The 27,247-nt window shown below is 36.4% G+C and overlaps 2 protein-coding genes across 4 annotated transcripts in view; one reads left to right on the top strand and one right to left on the bottom strand.

The window, feature by feature from the left end:
- The window catches only part of csmd3b (CUB and Sushi multiple domains 3b), a 581,296-nt gene that overhangs the window by 176,931 nt on the left and 377,118 nt on the right, over positions 1-27,247 (bottom strand). For all 3 annotated transcript variants that reach the window (XM_088929237.1, XM_088929238.1, XM_088929240.1), the window contains exons 15-20: positions 15,471-15,665; positions 14,092-14,230; positions 13,416-13,603; positions 12,481-12,669; positions 3,970-4,086; positions 2,288-2,503 (exon numbers count right to left, since the gene is read on the bottom strand). In XM_088929237.1, the coding sequence (XP_088785363.1) occupies positions 2,288-2,503; positions 3,970-4,086; positions 12,481-12,669; positions 13,416-13,603; positions 14,092-14,230; positions 15,471-15,665 (1,044 nt within the window). The remainder of the gene's footprint in view (positions 1-2,287; positions 2,504-3,969; positions 4,087-12,480; positions 12,670-13,415; positions 13,604-14,091; positions 14,231-15,470; positions 15,666-27,247) is intronic.
- Positions 20,446-26,950, top strand: LOC148822604 (uncharacterized). The gene is made up of 4 exons (XM_088928811.1): positions 20,446-20,475; positions 22,464-22,656; positions 22,748-23,174; positions 26,936-26,950. The coding sequence occupies exons 2-4, from the start codon at positions 22,475-22,477 to the stop codon at positions 26,948-26,950; spliced, it is 624 nt and encodes a 207-aa protein (XP_088784937.1). The 5' UTR covers positions 20,446-20,475; positions 22,464-22,474.

The raw sequence follows: 27,247 nt of genomic DNA, 5'->3' as shown, positions 1-27,247 counted from the left end.
AATGAAATCAGCACTTAAACCAGGTAGAATTTTGCTGATGGTTCAGGGATGTGTTTGGAAGACTTTTCTGATCAATATTTAATATCTGGAAAGGCTTGTCACAGCTTTATGATAAATATGTCATTGTGAAGGATTGGTAGTGTTTATCAAGAAGCAACATTCTTCAAGAATGATGGCAGTTTCTCAGTCACCAAGCTGAATGAGAGACACATAAAAAGAATCCTGCTGTCCCATTGCCTTCCAAATCTTGCCCTGACTGAACAAATCAGGTCTTACAATTTCCACAAACTAACCTCAAAAATATAAACCAAGTGCCACCGTGAAGCAAGTACTTGAGAGAAAGCATCATTTGTGATAATGTACTATCTATTGTGAGGATAGCAAAACAGTTATAGGATGGACTTTATTTTGTAATTAAAGGTCTAGTTTTGATCAGATCATGATGCAGCTGGAAAATACATATGGAACCATCCTGGGTGCCCAATCACTCAGTTAAGTTTAAGTTCAGCTACTCCTATCAACATCAGAGGCAGGTATTGCGTAATCATTCAGCTCATTAGCGAATGCAAAAAAAGCAATTACAATGGTGGTGCAGAACTATTCCAATTAGTCTTTTTGAAATGCAAACCTAGCCACATTTTTGCTACATTTTAAAAAAGAATTGGAAGAACAACATTTTTCAAAAACCAATTTATAATACACATGACACACCACTACAAAATGAAAAAGCCCATCAGTGGTTAACTATTTCTAAAGTACTATAATATCCATATGTGTTATTTACATTAGATATACCATATATGTCTGATTTTTAGAGATCTTAAGAGTATGCATATGTAATTGGAGAGGAGAAGGAAACTACCACCGGATTTCAGAAGCCAGCTTTTTATTTTAAATATGGAGGCGCTAGAGGCAGACATATGTGAACAAGTATGAGTAAAACTTCAAAGCAAAACAGGTTGACATCTACTTTAGCAGAAAATGGTGCTAACAGTATTTTTTTTTCAAAGAAAAATCAGTGGAATCTGTGTTTTATATGTGCCAATGCACTGCTATTGCTGTGACATACTGTATAAGGTGACAGCAAGATTCGCAAAGCACACAGTAAAATCTATTCACTCCACACTCCCCTGCTGGAACATAAAACTAAACTAGACATCTGTTACACTGGGGCTTGGAGGGTTAATATTCTGCATAAAAATACACATGGAATGAATTTTATAATAAGCACATTTATCAATATGTGTCAATGATAGGGCCCTCCCATTGGGAGACTGTTAAGAATTAGGAGTTGCTCATTGAATCCTTTAATACATTTTCTCAACCATAATATCCTTCACAAACTTGGAAATCAAAGTTCTTGGTTCTTGTTCTATGAACGAGTGTGACTTTATTAAAATGTCTCTTACATAAACAGCAGAATTGCTTTTGCGGAAAAAAGCAGTATAATGCTGTCAGTAGCAAGATACTTGCAGCAAGCTGTCTTTGATCTTAAGGTTTTATTTAATGAGAAGAGACTGCTGCTCTTTACTCAAATGCCCTTCTTGCTCTAATTCATGTCCACTGATAAGCAGACGTTTTCAGCTCCTACTGAAAGCTGCCAAACCCACAGAGTCCACAAAAAAAGTCAAAATGTTTAAGATCATATCCATAGAGGCTTCTTGTAGGCTCTAAGGACATGATTGTAATGAAACATTAAAACTTAAAATTAAGCCCCCAGATCATTTTTTACCTTTCCTTTCTTTTGATTTTTCTGTTCTTTTCATCATGTAATATGCATATACTGTACGTCTCCAAACTCAATAAGTACCTTGCTGAATTTTTCTTGTGCATCCAAAGTCCAGCTCCTCCCTTCCATTCACATTTTTTATTAAACCTATTTTTTTTACATGATCAAAATCTCAGTTTTAAAACATTTCAAGATCCATAGTTAACATAATCCTTATGGGAATTATCTAGTAATTCAGCAAGGAAACGGAAGAAAAATTAAATAAGAAATTGCTTATTCTTACAGTTCTTACAGACCAAACACCCTGATTCATGACTGTGAAAATGATATGTGTTAAGGACTTTTGTGCAAAATATGAAATATTCCTACAGACACTCTGTCTTTTACTTTGGACCAGGATCAATCATACTAATTCATATGTACAGTGCTAGAAAGACAATGACTAGATACTCCCCTCCATGGGAATCTCTTGGTATCTGTAAAGTGGTTTGTACAACATCAACAAACAAATTGGTTTCAGCCCATGAGATACATGCATAGCCTGTTTCATTTTCTTACCTGAAAAAGTAATGTTAAATCCTTCATATGATATTGAGAAATCTGAAATAAAGCGTAACTGAGCCTTGAAATTTCCATAGAGACCAGCGTTGATTGCTGCAGGGAGTTCAGAGCCAGTCAACCGTGCCAATGGCTGAGTAAAGCTGCCATTCTCTGTGATTAGTAAGTAGTCATGATGATCCTCCAAATGAAACGTGTGGAAGGTGAATTGCACTCCTATTAAGAAAGCTAAAATTAGGTTCACGGATCAGGATAATGATATACATGCAAAATGCAAATCTGCTCCCTGAATTTGATCTTACAAGGAAATAATAAAGTTTTATATAAATAGATTTTAATTTAAGAAGAGAAATTGTATTAGAAATCCATTGTAAATCTAATTACAATGAATGCGGGATTACAAAACTATGATGCTGAAATAAAAGTAGCTTTTTAAAGAAAGAAGAAAGTGCATATCATGTCTTGGTCTGTAGTCACCAAGGGTCTGCCATCTTGAGTGTGTCATGTTGAAAAATATCCACCTTCCTTGGAATATAAAAAGTGGGATTATAATATACATTCTAAGATCAAAAATGACTTCAAACATGTGTATCAAGTGTTTTTTTCATGCATCCCATTGTTAAAACTGTAGTTTAAATGACTCCTGAGAGGACAGAGAAAACTGCCTTTTCTGTACAGTATGTTTTCATTGCAGTTTAACAGGCTGCCACTTCAGTTCATTTTTCTTACAATATGCAAGATGATATCAGTGCAAGACAGTTCAGTTATTTTCAGAGCAATGTCCATCATTTTGAATATGTTGAACATTCCGAACTCTGTACAAGCTTTATTACTGTATGTCTAAAAACATTCAAATACCAATAATATGCATCAGAAAAAAAACAAAAAGAAACAAAAGGTGGTGTAAGGGATGTGATTGTTATTAATCTAAATATAGTGCAATGTGTCTTTATTGCATGCTGCATATTCATTAGTATGTTACTAGAATGTACTCTATGCATTTGCTTGCAGAAATAATACTCATGGTGTCAAGGAAGTATGTATGATTACTTTATATGAAAACATTTGCTACATATTCCTTTGACTGTAGTATAAAACTCAGCTATTGATCTAAAACTTGAATTAAGCTACTATGAACAGGGCTATAATTAATGCATTCCCATAAACTAACCAGAAGAAGATATATCCAAAAGTAATCCATTTTACAACACACATGACTGAATTACAGAAAATGATGTGTTCATAATCTTGACAGTGCAAGCAATAGTATATTCAGGTGGTAAAGTCTTAGAATGTAAATAGTAGTAAGCATCATCTGGCATCATCAATATGCCAGATGATGACTCTAATCTGGCTGGCTGGTCTAAAATGCTTAAAATGTTGCTGGTGCTACTGTATGTCCAGTATTGTTCAAGATCTAGTGATATCCAGGATGCCAGATATTATTTCTATTTACATTTTCACTGCTAGGATCTGTAATACCAGTGAAGTTACAGTGGAAACTTGGAGGGAGTTCCAGTGAAGCTGTTTGATTGGATTTTAGGGATCTTTTTATGTAGAAATGTGGAGGGGAGTCGCTAAGGGTTCATCCAGGGTGGGGAATGGTGTTTTGGAAAATAAAAATTACCTCCTAACAAATGAATAAACATTAAACAAAGCAAGGTTAATGAGTACACCTTTACCTTTTCCATGGCTTACTTCTACAGTCCATGTGCAGTTTAAAGAGTTTGGGTAAAACTCAGGGTATCCAGGAGACAGAATTGTCCCTCCCGGTCCTCTGACATCCCCACCACACAAAGCTGCAAACAAAAACAACAGTTGCCCACATTATTTTTTTCCCCAGTTCTAGTCAATGTGAAAAGAATTGTAAATTAAGTAAAATAGCATCAAAAATACTCCCTTTTCCTTTCATAAGCCAAAGCAATTTTGTAAGGTTACCATTAATATAAATGATAAAATTGGATACATAAACACAAACACTTATCTATTCAAAGCAGATGCATTGCTGAATTAAACATGGATGGAATACAGCTGTATAAGAAAACAATCAGATTCAGTGTTTTGTCTTGCTTTAAACAGGGACATCATGAGGAGTTGCAAAGAGTAGCAATTATGTGAAACTATGTACCTTTAGCTTTTAATTCTCTCCCCTAAAAATATAATTTTTTTACATAGTGATTCCAATGTTTTGATTCAGTTTTGGAGTTACTTAAACATTATTTACTCAAAAATATATTGGTTCCTATATACACATCAAATACATGCCTTTTAACAATCAAATTATATCTAAAAAATATATTTTTTATTAATTAAAAGAGGTATAAAGGAATGATCAATAACTTTAGTCGAAGTTATTGCTTTGACAGTTACTAGTTTTAGAAACCATTTAGAAACCAAGGTTTTAGAAAATTAAATAAACATATTTAGGTTATTTTAGTGACAGGGAGTAGATTCAACTATAAAACAAACTATTAAACTATTAGTTTAACTAATAAGTAGGATAACAGATAACTATTATCATATCAAGTTCCAAACTTAAACCTAAAAACCTAAACTACAACACTGAAGCTGGGATGCACAACAAACATTATAGATAAAATTTGCGAGAGCTCTAGATTTACATCATATGAAACCATTTCATAATAAAGATATTATTTCTGAGAGAAAGAAATCATGTTGTCTAAGGAGGCACACTAACAATAAAAATATCTGCCTGAAGCTTTTGCCTTCCCTCTTTGCACTATGCAAGATAATTTTGCCAGTTTTTTATTACTCAAAGTCTATAAAAATAAGCCCCCCCCCCCCATTCTTAATGAAATTATAAAGATGGTATAAGAAAAAAATGTTTTGCAAGTAACTAATTTATTATCCAGGAGAAAAGTATTTATGTACATTTTAATATCTGTCTCTCATAGCAAAAAATTGAGCAAGATGATCAATATGTCCAAAATATTAAGGGGTTCTCTCAGATACCAATATCTCATGTGGAGATCAGTTCCTGTTAAATTGAGCAGTGTTCACAGAAAATTGTCTCTCTGCATTTCATTCATTGAGAACTAAATGGCTCATAGGAGAAAACTGAATAGTCTCAGTTTAGCTAACTCAGAAATCAATAGAATCAAAAGAAGTAACAAATAACCTAAAATCAAGGCAGTCATTCTTCTTCCATGGCTGTAGTTTGCCTTTAAAGCCACTGTCTCGTCTAAAGACCATTCCTTTCAAGTCCTTTTGCCATCACCAAAACAAAGTAAATGGCTAATTTTAAGATGAGAAAAGGGCTCGGAGCTCATACTCACAGTTCAGTAACAGAGGCAATATATCTTTTTTTTTTTTTTTACCACGCATAGAAGGGAATAAGCACTTTACAAAAAATAACAGAATTCTGCTTGAAAATTCTTGTATCATTGAGTTCTAAATGTTTTAGAAAATATAGCTGCTGAAGTTTTCTCAGTGTTGTATTCAATTTTGGTCTTTAAATCCATTAACCAGTCTTGAAATATACTCCTGATAGTAGATATGGTACACAGATACCTCTGAGTTGGATGTTGGTAATAACTAGGATCATACTGTATGCAATTACTATTCTTTTAGGAACTCTCATACATTCATTGTAGTCTGTATGTTAATATGCTGTATTGTGCAGTCCACTGCTCTCAAGCACTTTGAAGTTACTTTCTTTTAGCCAAGATAAAGTAACTCTTCAAGAATATAATCCAGAAATATCTTGCACTTGAACTAATGAAAAATGATACTTTCCTGCTACAAGGATTCGCCATAGTTTAAAAATATATAGGTCTTCTACTATACTACAACAGTAAGAAGAAGAAGATCACTTTAGTGGCCATATACAATTTCTTGTATTAGGAATTTGTCTTTTTTTGCATACCCCAACTTGCTCTCCATGAGACACACAGACAGGGAGAGAAGCTTGGGGTCAGAGCGCAGGGTCAGCCATTTATACGGCACCCCTGGAGCAGCTGGGGTTAAGGGCCTTGCTCAGGGGCCCAATGGAGTAGGATTCCTCTGCCGGCCACAGGATATTAACTGGCAACCTTCCAGCCGCAGGCGCAGATCCTTAGCCACCACTCCACCCAATAGTTACTAATCCTACTTTCATTTGTTTTCATTAATAGCCCATTTAACCAAATCAAGCTTTGAATACTGTGGCCACAAAGCCACCGCACCGCCCTGGTACACCATAACAGTACATACTTCTAGTTTTATAGATTTAAAATATAACGTGAAACTAATGAAATCAGCTGTTAGGACAAAAAAACTTAAAGGATATAATTGTTCATCTGTAAAATGAAGGTCCTTTGATTTTTCAGCAATAAAGGAGAGAAAAAAAGATGGTGTGTTACAGTATGTTAAATTGTACGTTCATGACAATGCATAAAAATGTTACATTACACTGTTTTAGGATTTGCTACTGTATTTGTTTAACATTATTTGCACACTTGAGTTTCCAATAATAATCAGAAACTTTCTTTATATTATCGTCATATTAAAATACATAGCGCATTGTAAGGCTTTTTCTCATTTTTATTTCATAGGAATTTTGTTGAGAACCTGTAGAAAAAGCTCCTGCATTACACAATTTCCAGGTAGTCATGATATTCTAGTCACTGCCAGAGTGGCCAATGTTTGCTTAATGGACACCATAAGTGATGCCGAGAAGCAGATGCTTCAGCTCACTATATTTCATAGTTGGCCCCAGAACATGCTTTGAAACTAAAGGTAATCTGAATCCCACAACATGCATACTCAAAATCACAACCAAGATTATATAATATTAACAGATGAGAGTAAAAAAAGTAAATTTCCCTTATTAAATGCTTCTATAAGCAGTAGATATATTAATTTTAAAAAACTGCAAACTAAAGGGGTTTATGTTGCTGTAAAAGCCTTCTCTGTATATGTGTAAGCAAAGTTTGTAACTTACAATTACAAATTATGCTCTTAAAATAATAATTTTAGCGTTGATGAATGATCACAAATCTTTATTTGAAAAAGAGATCCCTGTATGTTGTTATCAAAGATTCAGGGCAGAAAACAATGTAATCAATGGAAATAAAATAAGTTGACTGCCCATTGCATTCTCTCCAGAGGCAGCTTGTTCAAAGATCCTGTGCAATAAACAGTCCACTTACAATATACAGTAAACACCAAATTTAGTCCTCAGACTTCATAGTGGAATCCCTGTAACTTCATTACAAGTCACTAAAATTGAGTAAAACTTTCCTTTTTTTCTAATTTATGCCTTCCAAATGTACTGGGGGCATTAATAACACAACACAACACAACACAATGTTTGTTTTACAGTCACATATAATACTTTCATGGTAATTTGTATATGTGATCACAATATTAATATGAATTATAAATACAGTATACATTTTATTTTGGTTATTGCTTCGGCTTCGTTGGTTTGTTTTGTTTTGCTTTGTGTGTGTGTATTTTCGTATAGCTTCGGCTTTGTTTTGTTGGTTTTCTGTTAGTTTCTTTGTACTTTCGTTTGTTTGTGTGTTTATCCTTGTTTTGTTATTACCTTGCCCTAACGTGTTACAGTATGTTCAACTTTTGTGTTCTTTGTACCCTGTTCCTGTTGATTACTCTTGTTTTCCCTTATTTGTATTCCTGGTTCACTTGTGTTTTTGTGTGAACTTTTGTATATAAGGTTAGTTTAGGTTGTTGGGTACACTTTACACACTTAGTTGACTTTGTATTATTAACACTAGTTTAGTACGGGTGAGTGCCATTTGTCTTGTATGGTTTTGGGTAGTCAGTGGAGGTTAGTTAGGGTGTTGAAGACGCCGAAGACTGTGTGTTTCGGGTTTTCTTTTGTAGTCAGATTAGCTTTCTCTCACTGTCCTAGCCAGCTCCATTTTGTTTGTTATTTTCTTTTCTTTGGCACCACTCTAGTTCCTTACCCTTGTTATCACGCTTCCTAGTCCCTCACCAAATCCCCACCTGCTTCCAAAAGAATTATCTTAAATGTTACACCCCTATACCCTTAGACACTTGGGGTCATAACAGGGTATTTGCATCCATACACTTCACCATATTAGATGTAAAACATGCTTTATGTTCAATAATTTCAAGAGACACATGCACACTAAGAAAATTTTAGAGTTGTGGTGTCCCTTTGAGGCACTTACTACATAAAGTCGGCAGCCCATTGAGATTAGCAAGTTATTTTTGGAAGCTTTTGAAATGCTTTATGAAAGCCATTTGAAGTTCTTGCCTATTCTTGGGGTGTTATGACTCCAATGTTTCTTTAACATGTAATAACATTTATGTTTGATTTGGATATGAACCTATGGACTTCAGGGTCTAGACCAGTTCCAAAAGCGTTTCCAATTTTTTTCTCCTAAAAATGTAACATAAAAGGATCAAATATTTCTGGAAAAGCAAAATCATTCTGCTATAGCCATCATTAGTTACATCAGGACTAAGGACATGCAAGCCAGTTCCAGAGGCAGCTATGCATGGCCAGGGCACAACATCTGTGAAGCCATGCTTCACAGATGAGGCGGTATTCTTTGGAGCATCCACAGTGTCTTTCTTTCTCCCCAATTTAAGCTTCCCATCAGTTTGACAAATGTTTATTTTGGCTTCTTCTGTCTCTAAAATGTTGTTTTAAAATGCTCCTGTCTCATCTGTGTAATCCTGAGTAAAATTGAGCTAAATTCTATAACATAGTGAAATCAATGCTTGCCTATGCATGGCCATTTCTTGAACTAGCCCACATATCTACCAGCTAAAAAGTTCATTATATGGCACTTCCTGCAATTTTATGAATTGAAGGTTTGTAAATCAAGGTTACGGGGAGTCTCTTTAAAGCTACAATATATCTATTTGACTTACGAAAAGTAATGTAAGGATTTTAATTCTTAAAATCAATCCAGGGAAAAATGTTATTTTCTAATATATTTTACTATTATCCCTTAGGCTACACATCTGATTCAATCTCTCATCTCATTATACAGCCGATACCTTTTTACTGATGCCAGACAAAACTTTTATTGACAAAATAATGTTTTATTAATAAAAGAAAAAAAACAGAATGAGGTTATTTAACTTGACATATGATTACAGTAACCCTAGCAATACGTATTGTTTTCAATTTTCCAACTCAGTGAAAAGCATTCACAGAGGACTAAGATGTATTTAGATCTAAATATCACATCATTTTTTAAATTACATTTTAAAGTATAAGATCTAGGGTGTCATGGTGTCATCGATATAAGATCTAAATTTAGCAGATAACAGATAACAGAGTTTGTAACACAAAGACAAACTTTAAAATGAGTGAATTTCAAATATTCAGTTCAGTAGCATGGTGGCACTTCAGGGAAATAGCTTGGATTATCAGAAGCAGAAGACAGATGAATAATCTACACACTTGAAGCTTTCTGGCTCTTTTTAATGAGACAGTTTGGAAAGAAAACGCAAAGCCCTCAATAGTTTCAAATGGCTTATTAACATTCTTTGAGAAAGGACTTAAAAGCAGCCTGTGAAGCTGTACAACTTAGTAAGATCTATAATCTTTAAACAATATATGTTAGAGTTAACATTTTGACTTCCACTTCATTTTCTAGCTTTCTATGGTGGAATTATTTAGATGGATCCCTCAATAGAATTTATATTGTTACAGGCCTGTACCATGAGTTGGATTCCTAAATCTTGAAAAAGAAAAATTGGAAAAATCATGACATAAGGGTTACTTTAATCTTGCACAGTTCTGAGGTACTGGTTTTGCTAATCCTTGAATATGTTTCTTGCCTTTTTCATCTTTTTGAGTTGCCATGTGATGTGGTCAAAGTAGGAGCATCTAATCTAGTTAGGTGGTTGCTCTGACCATGATACAGATCATAATGATTGTGATGCATTATATACTGTATTTTCTCTCTTCATTTTATAGTACACAAAAGTAGTGCAGATGTAAACAACATACAAATTGTTTAAGTGGGCTAGGACTGATTGTATCATTGAGGAAGTAAGAAGAGCTAGGAAACGTGGAGAAACTGAGGTGGGGTAGAGTGGAGTGGGAATTTTATCATTTAAAATAGTGCCTTGTGGGTGCTCTAAAATGGGTAAAACTGAAGGATGGAAGGATTTCTTGTTGAGGAAATGAAAAAGTTTAAAAGACTTTAAAGAAAACTGCATATAAGTTTCAGGATGACCCAAAAGGTTTACTTTACTACTTATTTTCCATATACTTCTAAAACTTACATGTTGAGTACCAATTAAATTGGTACACCAATTAAGGTGTGCCCAGTGTTGCTAACAATAAGCCTCACAGGTACAACTTTTGCAGGGTACCTAAAATAGATATTCCTATATAAATGTGCGGACCTGTACCTTAATTAAAAAAAATTGCAACAGACCTGTAAAAACAACAAATACAATTTGTCTCCAGTTTTCCAGATCTTTCCTAATTTTGTCTGCTGTGTTACTTGATCCCATCTGCTTATGCTGGCATGCTGGAGGTGCACAGCAAATACTTACAGGTAGCACATTGAAAGGCAGGCAAAATAATGCCACCATAGACAGGGTTACTGCTGACCTGAATGTAACACACCCATCCATATGACAATAAATATGTTATTTATTGCACAGTGGCTACACACAGGACAAACAATCAGCCTACAGTATATAGAGTATAAATGGATGATCAAAGTTGGGAACAAAAAGTACCAGAGTAGTAACTAGCAGTGCTTTTCAAACACTAGTTTGCAGTCTGCATCCAAGTGAAATGGTTTCTTTGGACTTATGAAGTTTTTGAGTGGGGCAGCAATCTAATCAAAGTTACTACAAAATGACATGTAATAGTCAGGCATTCCTAAAATCTGTGCTGTTCATGCCACAAAGGAAGCACAGGAAAATTTGGCTTCTACTTTGACCATTAGAGGAAGTACTTTGCCTTGATCAACCACTTAACCTAGATAAGTCACTGAAGCATGCACAAAGTTACTCTTGGACAAATTGACTGTTAAATCAGCAGCTGACAAATGGCCAAATAGTTCATAAACATGCTTCAAATGGTCTAGCCAAGTGGAACTAAACACCACAACATCATTAAGATAAGCCTCACAACTTTTCAATTTGTCTTTGTGGGACAAAGTGCATCAAACATTGAAATGTTGCAGGAACACTTCTCATGTTAAAAGGGCATTACTAAATATTCAAACAAACTGTGAGGTGTGATAAAGGCAGAATTTTCTTTAGCATGCTCTGCTCAGTTAACAGAACTTGCAATACCCCTTCAGCAGATCAAATTTGCTGACCTGTTTAGCAGAACCAATACAATCCACACAATCATTGACTATCAGTATGGGATAAGGATCAGGCTTGGACAGAGCATTAAACTTGTTATTGTCTGTGCAGAAACTAAATGAGCCATAAGATGTAGGAAATAAGATGCAAGAAAAGCTCCAAGGACTAAACCTGGGCTGTGTGATACCATGAGTAAACATATACTCGCTATGGATACAGGATATAGCAACACTTTTCCCCCAGCAAAAACATTGCCCAGGATGAATGAGACTCCCTTTATAGACAAGCTAGGTGTTACTCAACCACTACAACCACAGGACCTGACTTCAATTCAGATTTGAGTTGCACAGTATGCGAGATGTAACTATGCCCATCTCGATTCCTTGAATAAGAACACTTCCGACAGAAGTGTCATCTGACAGGGGCAAAACTCCCTCTAAAATAAAGGACTGAGCAGTATAAACGTCTTAAATGTTGTTACTGGCAGTAGTCTCTCTAGAAATAGTAGGAACTGAGGAGGTTTTATCAAAAGGAAGCAGTTTCCTGAGCAAACCCTTCTGTTGAGAAGATGCATTAGTGTGCTTGTCGGTAAAGATGTTTTATGCATCAGCACAAATTAATTTGCAAGTATAGTCGCCTGTTTAAGAGCAAGCACTACATGTTCAGGGAGCCAGCCCTATGAGAAAAATATTACAGCACATTCATTAGAAGTCTGTTTTGCTTCCAAACATGTGACACACAGTGGTCCTCAAACAGAAGGAATTATATCTAAAGTATATAAACACATCTATCCACATTCAAAATTACTGACTTCTAATAGATAATATTAAGAACAAGACAGTGTTTATGCAATAATAAGGTAATTCTCCATCTGCTGTGAACAAGAAAAGGTTTGAGACTATTTTAATACACACCATCACAAGTAGGTAAAGGATGACTCCACCAGTGATTTTTTTCACACACAAGAGGTTCCTCATGGCTGAGTCTGTAACCTGGATCACAACCAAAGGAAACAGTAGATCCTATGGAGAAGTCTTGTCCATATCGAAGTCCATTGACTGGGATTCCCGGATCCAAGCATGAGTATGTATCAACTGTCACACCTATTCAGAGGAAGAGTAGTTCAAGGTGAAAAACAGTAATGATTAATTGTGAATTATATGAACAATAAATATTCTATGAAAGCACAGCCCTCTCAGGGCCACATTCCCCAGAAGCCTCTGGGGAATGAACTGCAGCTCTCAGTTACCAGACTGGATGCTGGAGACTTTCCTGTTTAAAAAGCAGAGGCTTTCTGTAACAGTCAGTGGATTAATCTGATGTCTGGAGGACAGATACATTCAGCCCATTTGCTTGGAATTCCCATACTGTGAATAAAGAGCACTGGTGTATTTAACAACTGTGTGTGTTTCTGTTGTCCTGAGCCTACCTACTTAAAGATCCCTTTACAGCATGCCCAAGGGTCTGTCACAATGCATAGATAAACACCTAAGCTATTTTATCCAAATACACATTAAAATATGAATATACATTTGGTCATATACAGTATATCATTTAACAATGTGCATTCTTAAAAGAAAGGACACATCATTTTTGCATAAGATAACAACAGAAACATAAACAGTAAATGTCATATAACATATACAGTATACAAAAGCAAGACATGCTAGTACCACGTACTATAAATTGATTAATGAACACTATATTTGCTTGTGACACAGTGAATTCATATATTGTATACAACTAAATAATCCACTGAAATCAACTACATAAAGAATCAAGAAGACTGAAACTCCAATAGTTTGAAAAAACATATAAATCGTTTTGTTACATACCAAAAATTACTTACTTTCATAGTAGATTTTGAACCCACTATTAGAACGACTGTTATCAGTGGTAAAGAGAAGATAGAGATGATTGCTACTGCTAAACAAAAACTGGGGGACTTGGGTTCCATTGTAAGAGCCAATAAGAGGTGAAAGGAGATTAGGTCCATCGTGAATTTCTAAAAAGTCATAATTGAGCTCAGTCTGAAATCTGAGTGGAGATAAAAAACAATGAAAGTTGACAGAATAAATCTGTTAAAAGCTAGGCAAAATGTGAGAAAGCAGATTAAAATAAAGATAGGTTCATACAAAACACATAAAATAGATGTACATATTATCTTCTTAATACAAAACCAACAAAATAAAAGTGAAATGTCTCTAATGCACAAAGTGTATTTTTGAAACATATCTTCCAATAGATAGTAATCTGTTGATTGCTACAAGAAACTTGAAGCTTGTTTTCAGCATTTAAAAAAAACAATGTAGTAAACTGATGTTTTTAGAAGGTGTTAATGTGAATATAAAATGTTATTCATATTTAATTTATTAATATTTCAATTGTTAAGAGCTATACAAAACAATGCTTATTATTCATAATAAATGATGCAAAGTAATGTTTAGTATAGTCTGTAGTAGCAGTAGTCATTCTGTATAAGAACAATATCACATCACATGTATTAAGTAGTGAAAAACTGAGACCTGTCAAACGTGATTTTGATGGAATGTCCACTTTCAGCTTCAATAACCCACTCGCAGTTCAGAGAGTCTTTGTAGTATCCAGGCCAGCCTGGTGAAAGGATTACGCCACTGGGGGCAGAGATGTGACCACCACAGGGTGCTGCAAAAGGAAGAAAACCACACTTAGGGACATTCTTTTTACATAAGAACAATGCCCTAGTGGAACTGCCAGTAAACCATATAGGGAAAACATGTGCTTTTTTGTATTGATTTTCATATAAGGCATATCAAAAAATGCAGAGCAAGTACCAGCCTTTACTGTACATAAATGACAGATCTTCTCTTTGAATAGGGCTTTTAAAGGAATCCATTATCATTCCCCAGTGGAAATGCAGTAGCAGATTACATCCCTCCTGCAAACTTGTTTATGTTTTCCATAGAGTCTGAATGTATGAGGCTTGTATTTTTACACAGGCTTTAGGTCTTTTCAGAGAAACTTATACATATTGGCAGAGTAATGAAACTGATTTATCATAACCACAAATGTAATATTTGTCTCTTCCAGTGGAAGAATATACTTAAATACATGATGCCACACTGATTTAAACAAGTCAGGCTTCAGCACCTAAATATATGTAGTAATGTCTTGTACAGTGCTAACATTTAAGGATTTGATAATAGTGAGCTCTTTTTAAACCACTTTTTACAAAACTCCCAATCACATAAATCATCTATATGTCATTCACATTGTCGGAGAATTGCAAATGTGCTAATCCTACCCACGGTCATAAATGTTCATGGGTATTTATTTCATTTTAAGTGTCAATTATTAGGCATGTATTAACCATATATTTGCCCGTAGATAGTATCAAATAAATAATAATCTCGTTCTTAGGCATCCTATTAGGCATCTGTAACAAACTTTAAACATGATTTCCCAAACCATTTAAAATAGGCAAAAACATATTTTTGAGCTACACGTATTTGGCCACATATCTCTAATTTATTTTTTACATTTACTGTAGGAATTTAATGCTGTACTAACAAAATGTAATAAAGTAGCTATCCAGCATTTGTTAAGCACTAGTAAAAAATAAATACTAAAGACAGGCCTTAATAAGACAGCCTTAAAATGAGGAGTCGTCATATTCATTTTATAAGTTCTTTGTATTTCATCCACTATGTGAAATAGAGTATTAATAATGACATAAAATCAGATAACTGCGATTAAAAAGAAGCAGACATGACTGACACTCTGGTAAATTTAAAGAGACTAAAAGCCTGCAGTCTGTTAAATCAAATCTATTTAAACTCCTCAAGTTCATAAACTGGTATATGTCTGTGTTGCTTAAGATCATCATTTTCATGAAATTTTCATTTCAGGAATGAAAGACAATTACCTTCACATTTTGGAATGGGCCCACTCCACATTACCTTTCCATTATCTAATTCACAAGTGATCGTTTCTGTTCCTTGGGTTTTGATAAATCCTTCTTCACAAATAACAGAAATTGAGCTACCTAACTGAAAATTGTCACCAAAGCGACGGGCATTTATAGGAATTCCTGGATCTGGACATTCATTGTGACCAAAAGCTAGGAACAAAAGAATAGAAACAGCAATTAAAATGGTACAAAAGAATAAAAAAAGATACTCACAAGTAATCTAGTGACTTATTAAATTAATATATACTCATTCAATTCATTTGTAATCTTTTGAAAGAAAGACACTGTATATTACAAGACATAAAGTTTACTTTTATACAGGGCACGATGGCATATTAAATAAGCAGAAGAATTTTGCAATTCAATTCATATATAAAATGCAAAAGGACTCAAGCATGGCCTGATTTGAGAACAAATTTGAAAATGATAAATTTTTACAGTGATTTTCCATATTGTATATATATATAGAAATGACTTCTCACAGGCTGCCAGATTTTTTAATGTTACACACTTTTAAATGTATTTTAGATTTTGTGCAGGGGATGAAAACAGCCTTTAGTCAGTAACAATAACAGTCCACTGTGTAAAGCTTCAAAACGAAAATAAGCAGTGATATGGTAATAGATTGCAGTAAAATTGATACGATGTTGCCTACAGACATGTGTAAGACACATGTGGATTCCCAGCATGTGGACTGATGTCAACACTATCATGTTGGTACCACAAAATACTGTTTTGTGTGTTTTTGTCATCATAATACAGAAGCAATCTGTCCAATCCATGTAACATGGAAGAGCAACAACATACTTTATATATTTTATTTAAGGTACAATGAACCAATTTCATGTGCACTTTATTAAGGCTCCAATACAAAACTGAATGTCACCGAAATTACAAAGGATTCAAAGGATATACAGTACAGCAAATCAAGCATGGTGGGTGGTGATGGGCCAAAAGTTATGTATAATGTTTTAAAGGGCTTAATGAAACTGTTGAAGGTCTCAACTGCATCACACATCATGCAAACTGTCTCTTCACCATCTTTTTTTTCCAATGGTCTGTTATGAATTCCTTCAATTATTATATTGATCTGTTTCCATTTCTGAACTAACAAGAAATTACTTTATAAAAACACTCTTCTGTGTTAAAATGACCCAAAATAAGATTGAAAACAAAAAAAATCTAAAAAATGTCCTTTTTCTTGAACTAGTTGAGAATCGTTATTCTTTAAAACTCAACAAAGTTTAAAATAAACTCATTGTAACCTCCATCCCACAGAAGATATTCTGAAAGAGCCTTGAACTACAGATGCAGCCATTCAAAATGCGTGCGTTATTTTGCGGCATACTCCGGTGGGCGTGTCGCGGTATCACGCAGTGTCACACGGTGTCACGCAGTGTCACGTGGTTAATCGCGCGTCATTTGACGCTCTGCCAGAAACTATCCGGCGTCACCTTGTAAAACCGCCAGGGGGAGCTTAACCTCTCATGTACAGCATTTGAGCCTTTAATTTTGAACAGTGTATTACAGCATGTTAATCTTCAGTCATTAAAATGTTGGTATATTTAATGAAAGCAAGATTGCTCAGTTGGACAAAAGTACACAACCTACCTTTATCAGAAATATTTATGCATCAAAGCCTTTACCGAAGATATTACTAATAGTATTAATAATGCATGGCTTTGGACAAGCTGTATACTCAAAGTATAATTTCTTTAGCACATTTGTACAAGCACTTGGAATCTGTCCAAGCCATACTTTGTCAGGCATTTTGTTTTACTTCAACGGGCATAAAAACTCCCTTGCTTTTAACAGGGCGTTTCATAATTTCTAACTACGAAAATGATTTAAAATCCGACACTTATCATTCAACTAGAGCTCAAAATACCACAAGGATCCTCAAGAGCACAGCAAAGACTATATTAAAAGATACTTGTATGAGATACATGAGAATCCAGGCTTTTTTTTATCAATGCTTTCTTTTCCGTATACAGTACCAGATTTCATGTTACCACTTCAGAAGGGTGTCAGGGCTGTAGGGCTGTTTCGCCTCCCTGTTCATGCGAGTTGTCCTGTAGCCTACTGGTCTACGTCCCTGGCTAACAACTCGCGGGTTGTGTGTTCAAATCCCGCTGGTGCTGGACTTTTCTTTTAACAAACATTTCTTCGAAAAAATAGAATAGCGATATCATGGACAATCAATTGACTTTTATATTTCAAAATATCGCAACATGATCGATTCTAAGTCATTTTTTATAACAATGAATAGTCACCTTCTTCCCTTCTGACAACGGTCCCTGCTTCTGCTTCCTTCTTCTATTGTGTGTGTGTGTGCGTAACAGAGTAAATTTTTATAGAAGAAATGGAGGCTGGACAGGATGCGTTACAATATAAACAGTTATATTGATTTAAATCGTGTTCTGATTTAAATCGCAAACGCGTGTTTAATTATATGTGTTTTTTTAGTCATAATCAGGCTAATGCAACATAAGTTGATACAGTATCTTTGTCTTCTAAGTATCTTAATAAACATTCAGCATAGCTTTCTACTAGTTTAGATTTATATTTCTTGGGATTTAGGGATCAAACGTGGAAGGATTAGATTGTAATACGTTTTAGAAAAGTGTAATCTACAGTATACCTGCCCAGACTGTACGCCTTCCTAAACTAGTGTCCTGCCCTTCCCCGCGCACCCCAGCCGGGCGCTCTTCGACCTGTGCCCGGGACGAATGTATATTTTGATATTTACACCCGGCGCGGCACCGAGGGAGCGTCTGCATTTATAACCTAGTTTTTAAAATTAGTCAAGCAATATGAAGCATCTCCTTTAACTTTTAAGTCCCTTAAATACATTGAGCACAGCTTTCTCACCACTTAAGATTACTTTTTTGGTATCATCCTTACACAAAGCAGAAACTTTCCGATGACATACGGTACAAGTGGAAAGATTACAGATTTTAATCGTCTTTAATTTTGTTACGTTATACGTTTTAGGAACGTTTCATCTAAACAAACACCACAAAACTATTCTCGATTGTATTTCTGAATGTTATGTTACACCTACAGTAGTTCACTGCTTTAAATATATCGAATTAAGAATGTTAGGTGTAGCACTTTAGATCTTTTTTTCTGAACCAGTGAAAATCTGATCATGTTCCTCTATAACAATAATAAAAAACTTTATTTTACATATCACCTTTAAAAGTGGCATCTCAAAGCAATACAGTAGATCGAAAAACAGTTAAAAGGGACCAAAGTAAATACCAGACAAACGCAAACGCGTTTTTAATAAAATGCTTTTATTCATTCAGCAGGGAGTGAGAGGGACATCCAGCAGAGAGAGACACACACACCGGTTTCCATTGACAAAATTGTTTTTTTTTCAATTCCTCTTGTCTAACAGGAATGTTTTGTTTGTGGACAGACTGTTAGACTAGAGGAAAAGAGCGCCTCCTTGTACGAAGCATTTCGTTGATCCGATCACGAATTCTTTTCCAGTCGCACGAAGTAAGAGTTGAGAATCTCCGATTCACCATGCGACTAATGGTTTCCCGGAGATTGCAAGGCAAGGCACTTTTGCCTCTGGACCCATCGAAATTTACAGACGTTGTCCACCCCCAGTAAATTTCAAAAGTCACAAGATTTCGAAACACGAGGGCGGCGTAGCGGTCGGCTCTTGCTTTCCCGTCTATGCCAATGCACTGCAAGTACAACCCCCCCTCCATCTCCTGAGTGATGGGTAGCAGTTGGATATCTGGGAGAATTATTCGTCCCACTGGCGTCTGTGAATTCCGCTCTGTGAACGGTGCTTCCTGGGGGGAGATAGACAGCGGGGACAGCATCAACAAATTCCTGCGCGGTGGTGAGTGGAGAGGCCGGGATGGAGTGTCCTGAGGCGGTGTGTGCTCTGTGGGGGGCAGAGCTTCTGCCAGGCATTGCAACCTGCGCGGCGGGGAGAGGCACTTATCAGGAGACAGCTGCTCAACTGTTTGACTGCCGGAACATACTGTCTCCTTCCTCTGCATTTTCAGGAGTGCCTCTAGCCTCCCAATCCTCCCCAGTAATGCATCGTACTGCTCCCGCTGCTGCCGAAATGTCTCCACACAGATGCTGCTTCTACATGTTGGCACCCTGGCCAGTGGCCGAGAGCAGAGACCCACGGCCTGTGGCAAAATAAAATTAATGTAAGAAATAGTCACACAGTAGTATTCATCAGTCGCGGAACAGACGTCAAAACAAACTTTTCTTTTTTTCCGTCTTACCGCTTTCTTTTTTACTGTCCTGGTGGTAGATTTCGAAGATCGTTTCGCCCGTGCGGTGTTTTCTTGAAGAACAGGCTACCAAGAAATAATTATAATTGAATTTAAAATTCAAAACGGCAATAATACCTTGTAATATGCGCTGTAATCGCGTATTTCAGATGAAGTCTGCTGTATTTGCTTACCCTTCGCTCTTTGGAAGCTGGGGCGGCAGAAGCACCCCGTCTCTTCCCGTAAAAGGTCTTGGTCTCCATACTGTACTGTGGTCGCTGTAGTGCAGGATCGCAGTTTTTTTTGTGATGGGAGCTCACCCAATCCCTTGGTGTATTTATGCTATATTCACGTGTACGGCTAGAATGTTCATTGTCTTCCAATGAAAGGCGGGTGCCTTTTGCCGAAGTCGGGAGACATTAGAGGCTTGCCACACCCGGACTGTTAAACCAACGCATTAGCACGTCAAAGCCCATCGAGGACCCGGGCGCAATAATTGTTTTGTCCCTTGATTTACTGATCTGCATTAATTATGGAAATCGAGTTCCTGCTCTTTGCAGACGACCTGGTCCTGCTGTCGCCCACAGAACAGAGGCTGCGCCAGAACCTGGCACTGCTGGAGCAGCACTGTCAGACCTGGGCGCCGACAGTCAAACAACAAAACCAGAGTTATGGTTTTCCAGAAAAAAAGCCAGACCTCAGGGAAACAGGTACAAATTTACACTTAACAACACATTAACACCTAACAACGGGAGCAGGGACGAATTAGGCCAGTACCCACTATTGTTAAACATACAGAAAAGGATATTAAAGTATTGAATATTAGTATTGGCTTTAGTATTGGCCATACAGAACATTAAAGTGCCCCTTTTCCATTCAGCGGGTGCCTGAGCCGCTGTGTCCTATCTTCTGACAGTCGCCGTTGTGAATGTCTGTAGAGTGTATCTTATTTTTAGTACTATATTTTTGTATTATATTCCCTATTAATCAAACTCTAAGAGTATGTATCGGCTTGTCCCCTCCTCCTCCCCTCTCAAGTAATAACTTAACTATATGTGCAAACGTTTCATATGTTGCTGTTGTGAATGGCTGTGGAGGAAGCATTCATAAGAATGCTTCAAGAACATTCAAGAACATTCCATAAGAATCAGCGCTTTTACAGTATATATCGCCTTTAAAGGTGGCTTCTCAAAACGCTTTACAGGATAAAGACAACAAGAACAGCAACAACAACAATATTGTATTTCATTGCACTTTGAAAACCAAGTAATAACTTAACTATATGTGCAAACGTTTCATACAGTATGTTGCTGTTGTGAATGGCTGTGGAGTGAACCGTATCTTATTTGCCTTGCGTCCTGGTTATCTCGCGCGCCCCCCCTCAATTCAATTCAATTCAAGGTGTTTTATTAGCATGACAGATGGGTTCGATCAGTGTCGGGTATTTACTTCGCTTTGAGATTCCACCTTTAAAGGTGATATATAAATTTTTGACTAAAATAAATTGATATCTTTGTCTTCTAAGCTCTCTGTGTACAGTAGAGCCTCCTGTCCAGCCAGCACATGTCCACAGACATACACAACAGCGACATATCATAAAACGTTTGCACATATAGTTAAATTATTAGTTGTTTTTCAGGAAGTCAAAAAAAACACTTGAACAACTTATCCAGTCTCTCGAAATAAAAAAAACTAATAATAATGTAACATGCCACTGTTTGTTCATGAACAAAGTTACAGTATACTGAGATTTCCTTAGATACGCGATTAAAAAATAAATAAAACTTTGAATCCCCGGCGGAACACATTCCATAAGAATCAGCGCTTAAATATATCGAATTAAGAAAGTTAGGTGTAGCACTTTAGATCTTTTTTTCTGAACCAGGGAAAATCTGATCATGTTTCTCTATAACAATAATAAAAAACTTTATTTTACATATCACCTTTAAAAGTGGTAGTACCTTTTTTAGTACTATATTTTTGTATTATATTCCCTATTAATCAAACTCTAAGAGTATGTATCGGCTTGTCTGTCAGGTCTTTTTTCTCTATTTGAATTGTCGTTTACACCTCGCACGACTTTAAAAGCTAGCAAGACAGGTTTCGATTCACATTAGCTGGCGAGCCTTGTTAACAAAAAAACTAATAACAATGTAACATGCCACTGTTTGTTCATGAACAAAGTTATACTGAGATTTCCTTAGATACGCGATTAAAAAATAAACGTTTCATATGTAGCTGTTGTGAATGCCTGTGGAGTGTCTCCTATTAAGCTCTACATTGCATTTTGAGCGCGGTTTTTGACTTTTTTTAAATTGCATTTTGGGCGCGGACAGCACATCCAAGGGTTAATGAACTGCGCCAAGAAATTTAAAATAGTCTTCTTTAGGTGTGAGGGTAGGAGTGGACCGCAGCAGGCATAATCAGAACACCAGGAAAACAAAGAACAGGACAGGTGAGATGTGTATCCAGAAAGCGAGTGATCAGAAAAAGGAAATGGTGTTACGCCCAGGTTTTCGACCCAATTGTTTTAACTTGCTAATGCATCAGACACATTTCCTGGCGTATTGTGTTTTAAATAAAATAGGAGTGTCTTTCCCTGGCATTAGCTCATCGGTATGGTGTAAGGTTTATCTGTACCATACCATACAGTATATAGGTACAGAATTCAAGCTGCACCACTGTATCGCTTTGGTAGGGGGACGGACAATGGCCAAAATCACGAAGACTCTCTCACACCAAATAATGAAGATGAAAAGAAACGGGAAGTCAACACGGGACATTGTACAGCAGTTGGCTTCGATGGACATCTTCGTTTCTGAAAGCACAGTGAGACGGCATTATAAAGGGGAGAGGAGGCAAAGAGAATCTAAACCAAGGACGATTCAAAGGTAAATAAATTTCTAAAAATACCTTTCTTGCATGTAAATACAACTACGCACATTGTTTTTAAAACTAACTGCTGATCTCTTTTTTTTCAAGTCCTATTGTGCGAGCTATCGACAACCTGACCGATGAAAATGATGAGCTACCGGCGATGCAAGTCCAAAGACGGCTATGGGCTGACCTCGGTGCGAATATTAGCCCGACATCGATAAGAAGAGTACGCAGGAGGCTTGGATGGAGATACAGAAAAACCAACACATGCCCGATGATAAGGCTAAAAAACAAAGAGGAAAGACTCAAGCAAGCGCTCCAATGGATTGAACAGGGGGAGGCATTTCAGGATGTACTTTTTACCGACGAAACAACAGTGGCTCTGGAACAGTTTTCCACAATGGCATTTTGCAAAAAGGGGAGATATGTGGACAAGCCAAAGCCCAAACATCCACTGAAGGCTCACGTCTGGGGGGGTATTTCTAGAAGAGGCCCGGGACCACTTCTTATTTTTGAAGGAATTATGGACCGTGTATTTTTTGAGGACGTCGTGGTCACACAGCATGCTGCCCCATATATCAGGGAGCAGTTTGGATCAAGGCACCGTCTCTTTCAAGACAACGATCCGAAACACACAGCAGCAAGGGCGAGGCTTATAGCAGAAGGAGTGAACTGGGTGAAAACTCCAGCCGAATCCCCAGATCTAAATCCGATAGAGATGGTTTGGCATTCGTTGAAAGACTACGTTCGGAAAACCGCTAAGCCCGCCACAAAGCAGGAACTGATCGATGCGATCTATAAATTCTGGGAGGAAGAACTGACCGAACAAAATTGTAACAATTTTATTAACAGGCTGTTTCGTGTTCTTCCTAGGATTGTTGACCGGGGCGGGGGACATTCGGGAATGTAAGTCTGGGAAAGACAGTCTGTCCACAAACAAAACATGTAAAAAAAACAATTACTTTTTGTCAATGGAAACCGGTGTGTGTGTCTCTCTCTGCTGGATGTCCCTCTCACTCCCTGCTGAATGAATAAAAGCATTTTATTAAAAACGCGTTTGCGTTTGTCTGGTATTTACTTTGGTCCCTTTTAACTGTTTTTCGATCTACTGTATTGCTTTGAGATGCCACTTTTAAAGGTGATATGTAAAATAAAGTTTTTTATTATTGTTATAGAGGAACATGATCAGATTTTCACTGGTTCAGAAAAAAAGATCTAAAGTGCTACACCTAACATTCTTAATTCGATATATTTAAAGCAGTGAACTACTGTAGGTGTAACATAACATTCAGAAATACAATCGAGAATAGTTTTGTGGTGTTTGTTTAGATGAAACGTTCCTAAAACGTATAACGTAACAAAATTAAAGACGATTAAAATCTGTAATCTTTCCACTTGTACCGTATGTCATCGGAAAGTTTCTGCTTTGTGTAAGGATGATACCAAAAAAGTAATCTTAAGTGGTGAGAAAGCTGTGCTCAATGTATTTAAGGGACTTAAAAGTTAAAGGAGATGCTTCATATTGCTTGACTAATTTTAAAAACTAGGTTATAAATGCAGACGCTCCCTCGGTGCCGCGCCGGGTGTAAATATCAAAATATACATTCGTCCCGGGCACAGGTCGAAGAGCGCCCGGCTGGGGTGCGCGGGGAAGGGCAGGACACTAGTTTAGGAAGGCGTACAGTCTGGGCAGGTATACTGTAGATTACACTTTTCTAAAACGTATTACAATCTAATCCTTCCACGTTTGATCCCTAAATCCCAAGAAATATAAATCTAAACTAGTAGAAAGCTATGCTGAATGTTTATTAAGATACTTAGAAGACAAAGATACTGTATCAACTTATGTTGCATTAGCCTGATTATGACTAAAAAAACACATATAATTAAACACGCGTTTGCGATTTAAATCAGAACACGATTTAAATCAATATAACTGTTTATATTGTAACGCATCCTGTCCAGCCTCCATTTCTTCTATAAAAATTTACTCTGTTACGCACACACACACACAATAGAAGAAGGAAGCAGAAGCAGGGACCGTTGTCAGAAGGGAAGAAGGTGACTATTCATTGTTATAAAAAATGACTTAGAATCGATCATGTTGCGATATTTTGAAATATAAAAGTCAATTGATTGTCCATGATATCGCTATTCTATTTTTTCGAAGAAATGTTTGTTAAAAGAAAAGTCCAGCACCAGCGGGATTTGAACACACAACCCGCGAGTTGTTAGCCAGGCACGTAGACCAGTAGGCTACAGGACAACTCGCATGAACAGGGAGGCGAAACAGCCCAACACAGCCCTGTCGCAGTACACGAATATAATCATATCGTTATTAAATTCTTTACTGTGGATACGCGATTCCATATTATATTAGCAGAAAAGCTTAAAACTACCACTTTTTCACACGCTATTTTACATGCTAGTTAAATTTAATTTATTTATATATTATATATTTATAGCTCTGACCAAGGGAAATGTCTCATTTTTTCAAAGAAATGTTTGTTTGTTGATTGTTATCAAAAATGACTTAGAATCGATCATGTTGCGATATTTTGAAATATAAAAGTCAATTGATTGTCTATAATATCGCTATTCTATTTTTTCGAAGAAATGTTTGTTAAAAGAGAAGTCCAGCACCAGTGGGATTTGAACACACAACCTACAAGTTGTCCTGCGAGTTGTTAGCCAGGCACGTAGACCAGTAGGCTACAAGACAGCTCGCATGAACAGGCAGGCGAAACAGCCCTACACAGCCCTGCCGCACTACACGAATACCGTTATTAAATTCTTTAGATACGCGATTCCATATTATATTCCCTTTTAATCAAATTCTAAAAGTATGCTTGTTGACTCCGATATCGCGTTAGTTAAAGACTTCGATGCTTAAAATGTTTAGGGAGAAATGGAATACTGGTGTGTATTTTTTTCTTTAAAGTACCAAGACCAGCTATATACTGTATGTTTATGTTCCAGAATTAATATCGTTTTTGGCCTTCACACGCGTTACAGTATGCTCCTATTCTTTTTATGCTCAGCTACTAAGATTTCCCTTCAGTGGTAAAATTCAATATCTACAACGGGCACAGCAAAGACGTTTACCGTAAGTCTTTCTACGACAGACCAACGGACCACGAGTGCCCCTGTCGGTCAACCAATCACGTACTGCGGTGCCGCGCGTCATCTTGCGTCATACTGAGCGACGTCACCTGCGGTACGTGTCTGTAACGCGCACTTTGAATGGCTGCATCTGTATAATCCCACAATTACAGTACCTTCATTCTCTATTAAGGACCTCTGATTGGGAATTACTCCTAGTAAAATGTATTCTTATTCCAAAATAACTTATACTAACCCTAACGTGATATTTGTTAGCATACAGTACATTCAAATTTAATGCTGCTCAGTCATTCTTGTGACAACTCTGCAGACAAAAGTGAATGTAAATGCTTCTTTGTAAAGAGACTAAAGAACACAATGTTATTAATTATAGTTGTGTAATTGCCTTTTGTTGATAGGATTGTACTCTGCCATACAAAACATATGTAAAATCTCAATGCAGGATTGAAGCTCATACAGATGTTGTTAAATGTTGTTATTTTAGTAATGAGACAACACAAGTTATGTAATAAGCACTCATTTCAGTTTTATGCTTTACTATTAAACAGATATGATTAATATGCAATGAATATCTATCCCGTCTTTCTACATTGTAGATAATCAGTGGAATGCTTAATACACCATAAATGCATTATTGTTTTTTTTATTGAAAGTTATAAAATGGTTACAAATGGTCCTTTGTGTCCCTTAACTTAAATAAACATTGGTGACTATTGAAACAACTCCTAGAGTTTTAAAAATGCCTCGTTTGAGTTCCATATCCTTATTCTTATTCAGATTTTCAATAGCAAATGATGTATTAAATTTTGATTTATATGAAGAAACAACTATATTAATGGGGATAGAAGGCTCAATAAGTACATGCAATTTAAAGGTTAAAAAAATAGAACCGTGACTTTTTTTTACAAATTACTGAACTGCTAAAATGTTCAGGGGGTTTATTTTTTCAGATTCCTAGTAACTCCTAGGAAATCAATCTTCTGCCAAAATCTAAATCAATTCAGTTTCATCATAGTGTCAAACTATTATTTGTGTTTTTAAGGTATGTTACAAAAGAATCTAACAAATCAACAACTGAGCTTATTCTAGTTTTATTTTATTTTTTTCTAATTGTTGATCTGTCCTTTATGAATTCACTCTATCTAAAACCCTTATTTTCTCTTCCTCCAGAAGTACCAGCTATGAGCGTCAGATATGTATACTGTATGTGTAAAATAAGATATTTGCTGTCTGGAAAAAGTATAGTTAGCAGATGTGCATAAACAATGTGCATAAAAAACATTTTCCATATATAATATGACATTTCCATAACCATTGGTCTTCTTACTGCTTCATCTAAGCCAGCACTGTGGAGAAGGTGAAGCCTATCCCAGCAAGCAATGGGCGCAAGGTGGGATATACCCTGGAGGGTACCTGCAGGTCACAAACAGACACAAACACAGACATGCACATACCACAATTTCCCCAGAAGCCAAAAAAACA

This window comes from Atractosteus spatula, chromosome 12 (genome assembly GCF_055471065.1).
Source record: "Atractosteus spatula isolate fAtrSpa1 chromosome 12, fAtrSpa1.hap1, whole genome shotgun sequence".
Taxonomy (NCBI): Eukaryota; Metazoa; Chordata; class Actinopteri; order Semionotiformes; family Lepisosteidae; genus Atractosteus; species Atractosteus spatula.
The sequence above is the reverse complement of the archived record's forward strand: the minus strand, read 5'-3'. Positions and strand labels throughout refer to the sequence as shown.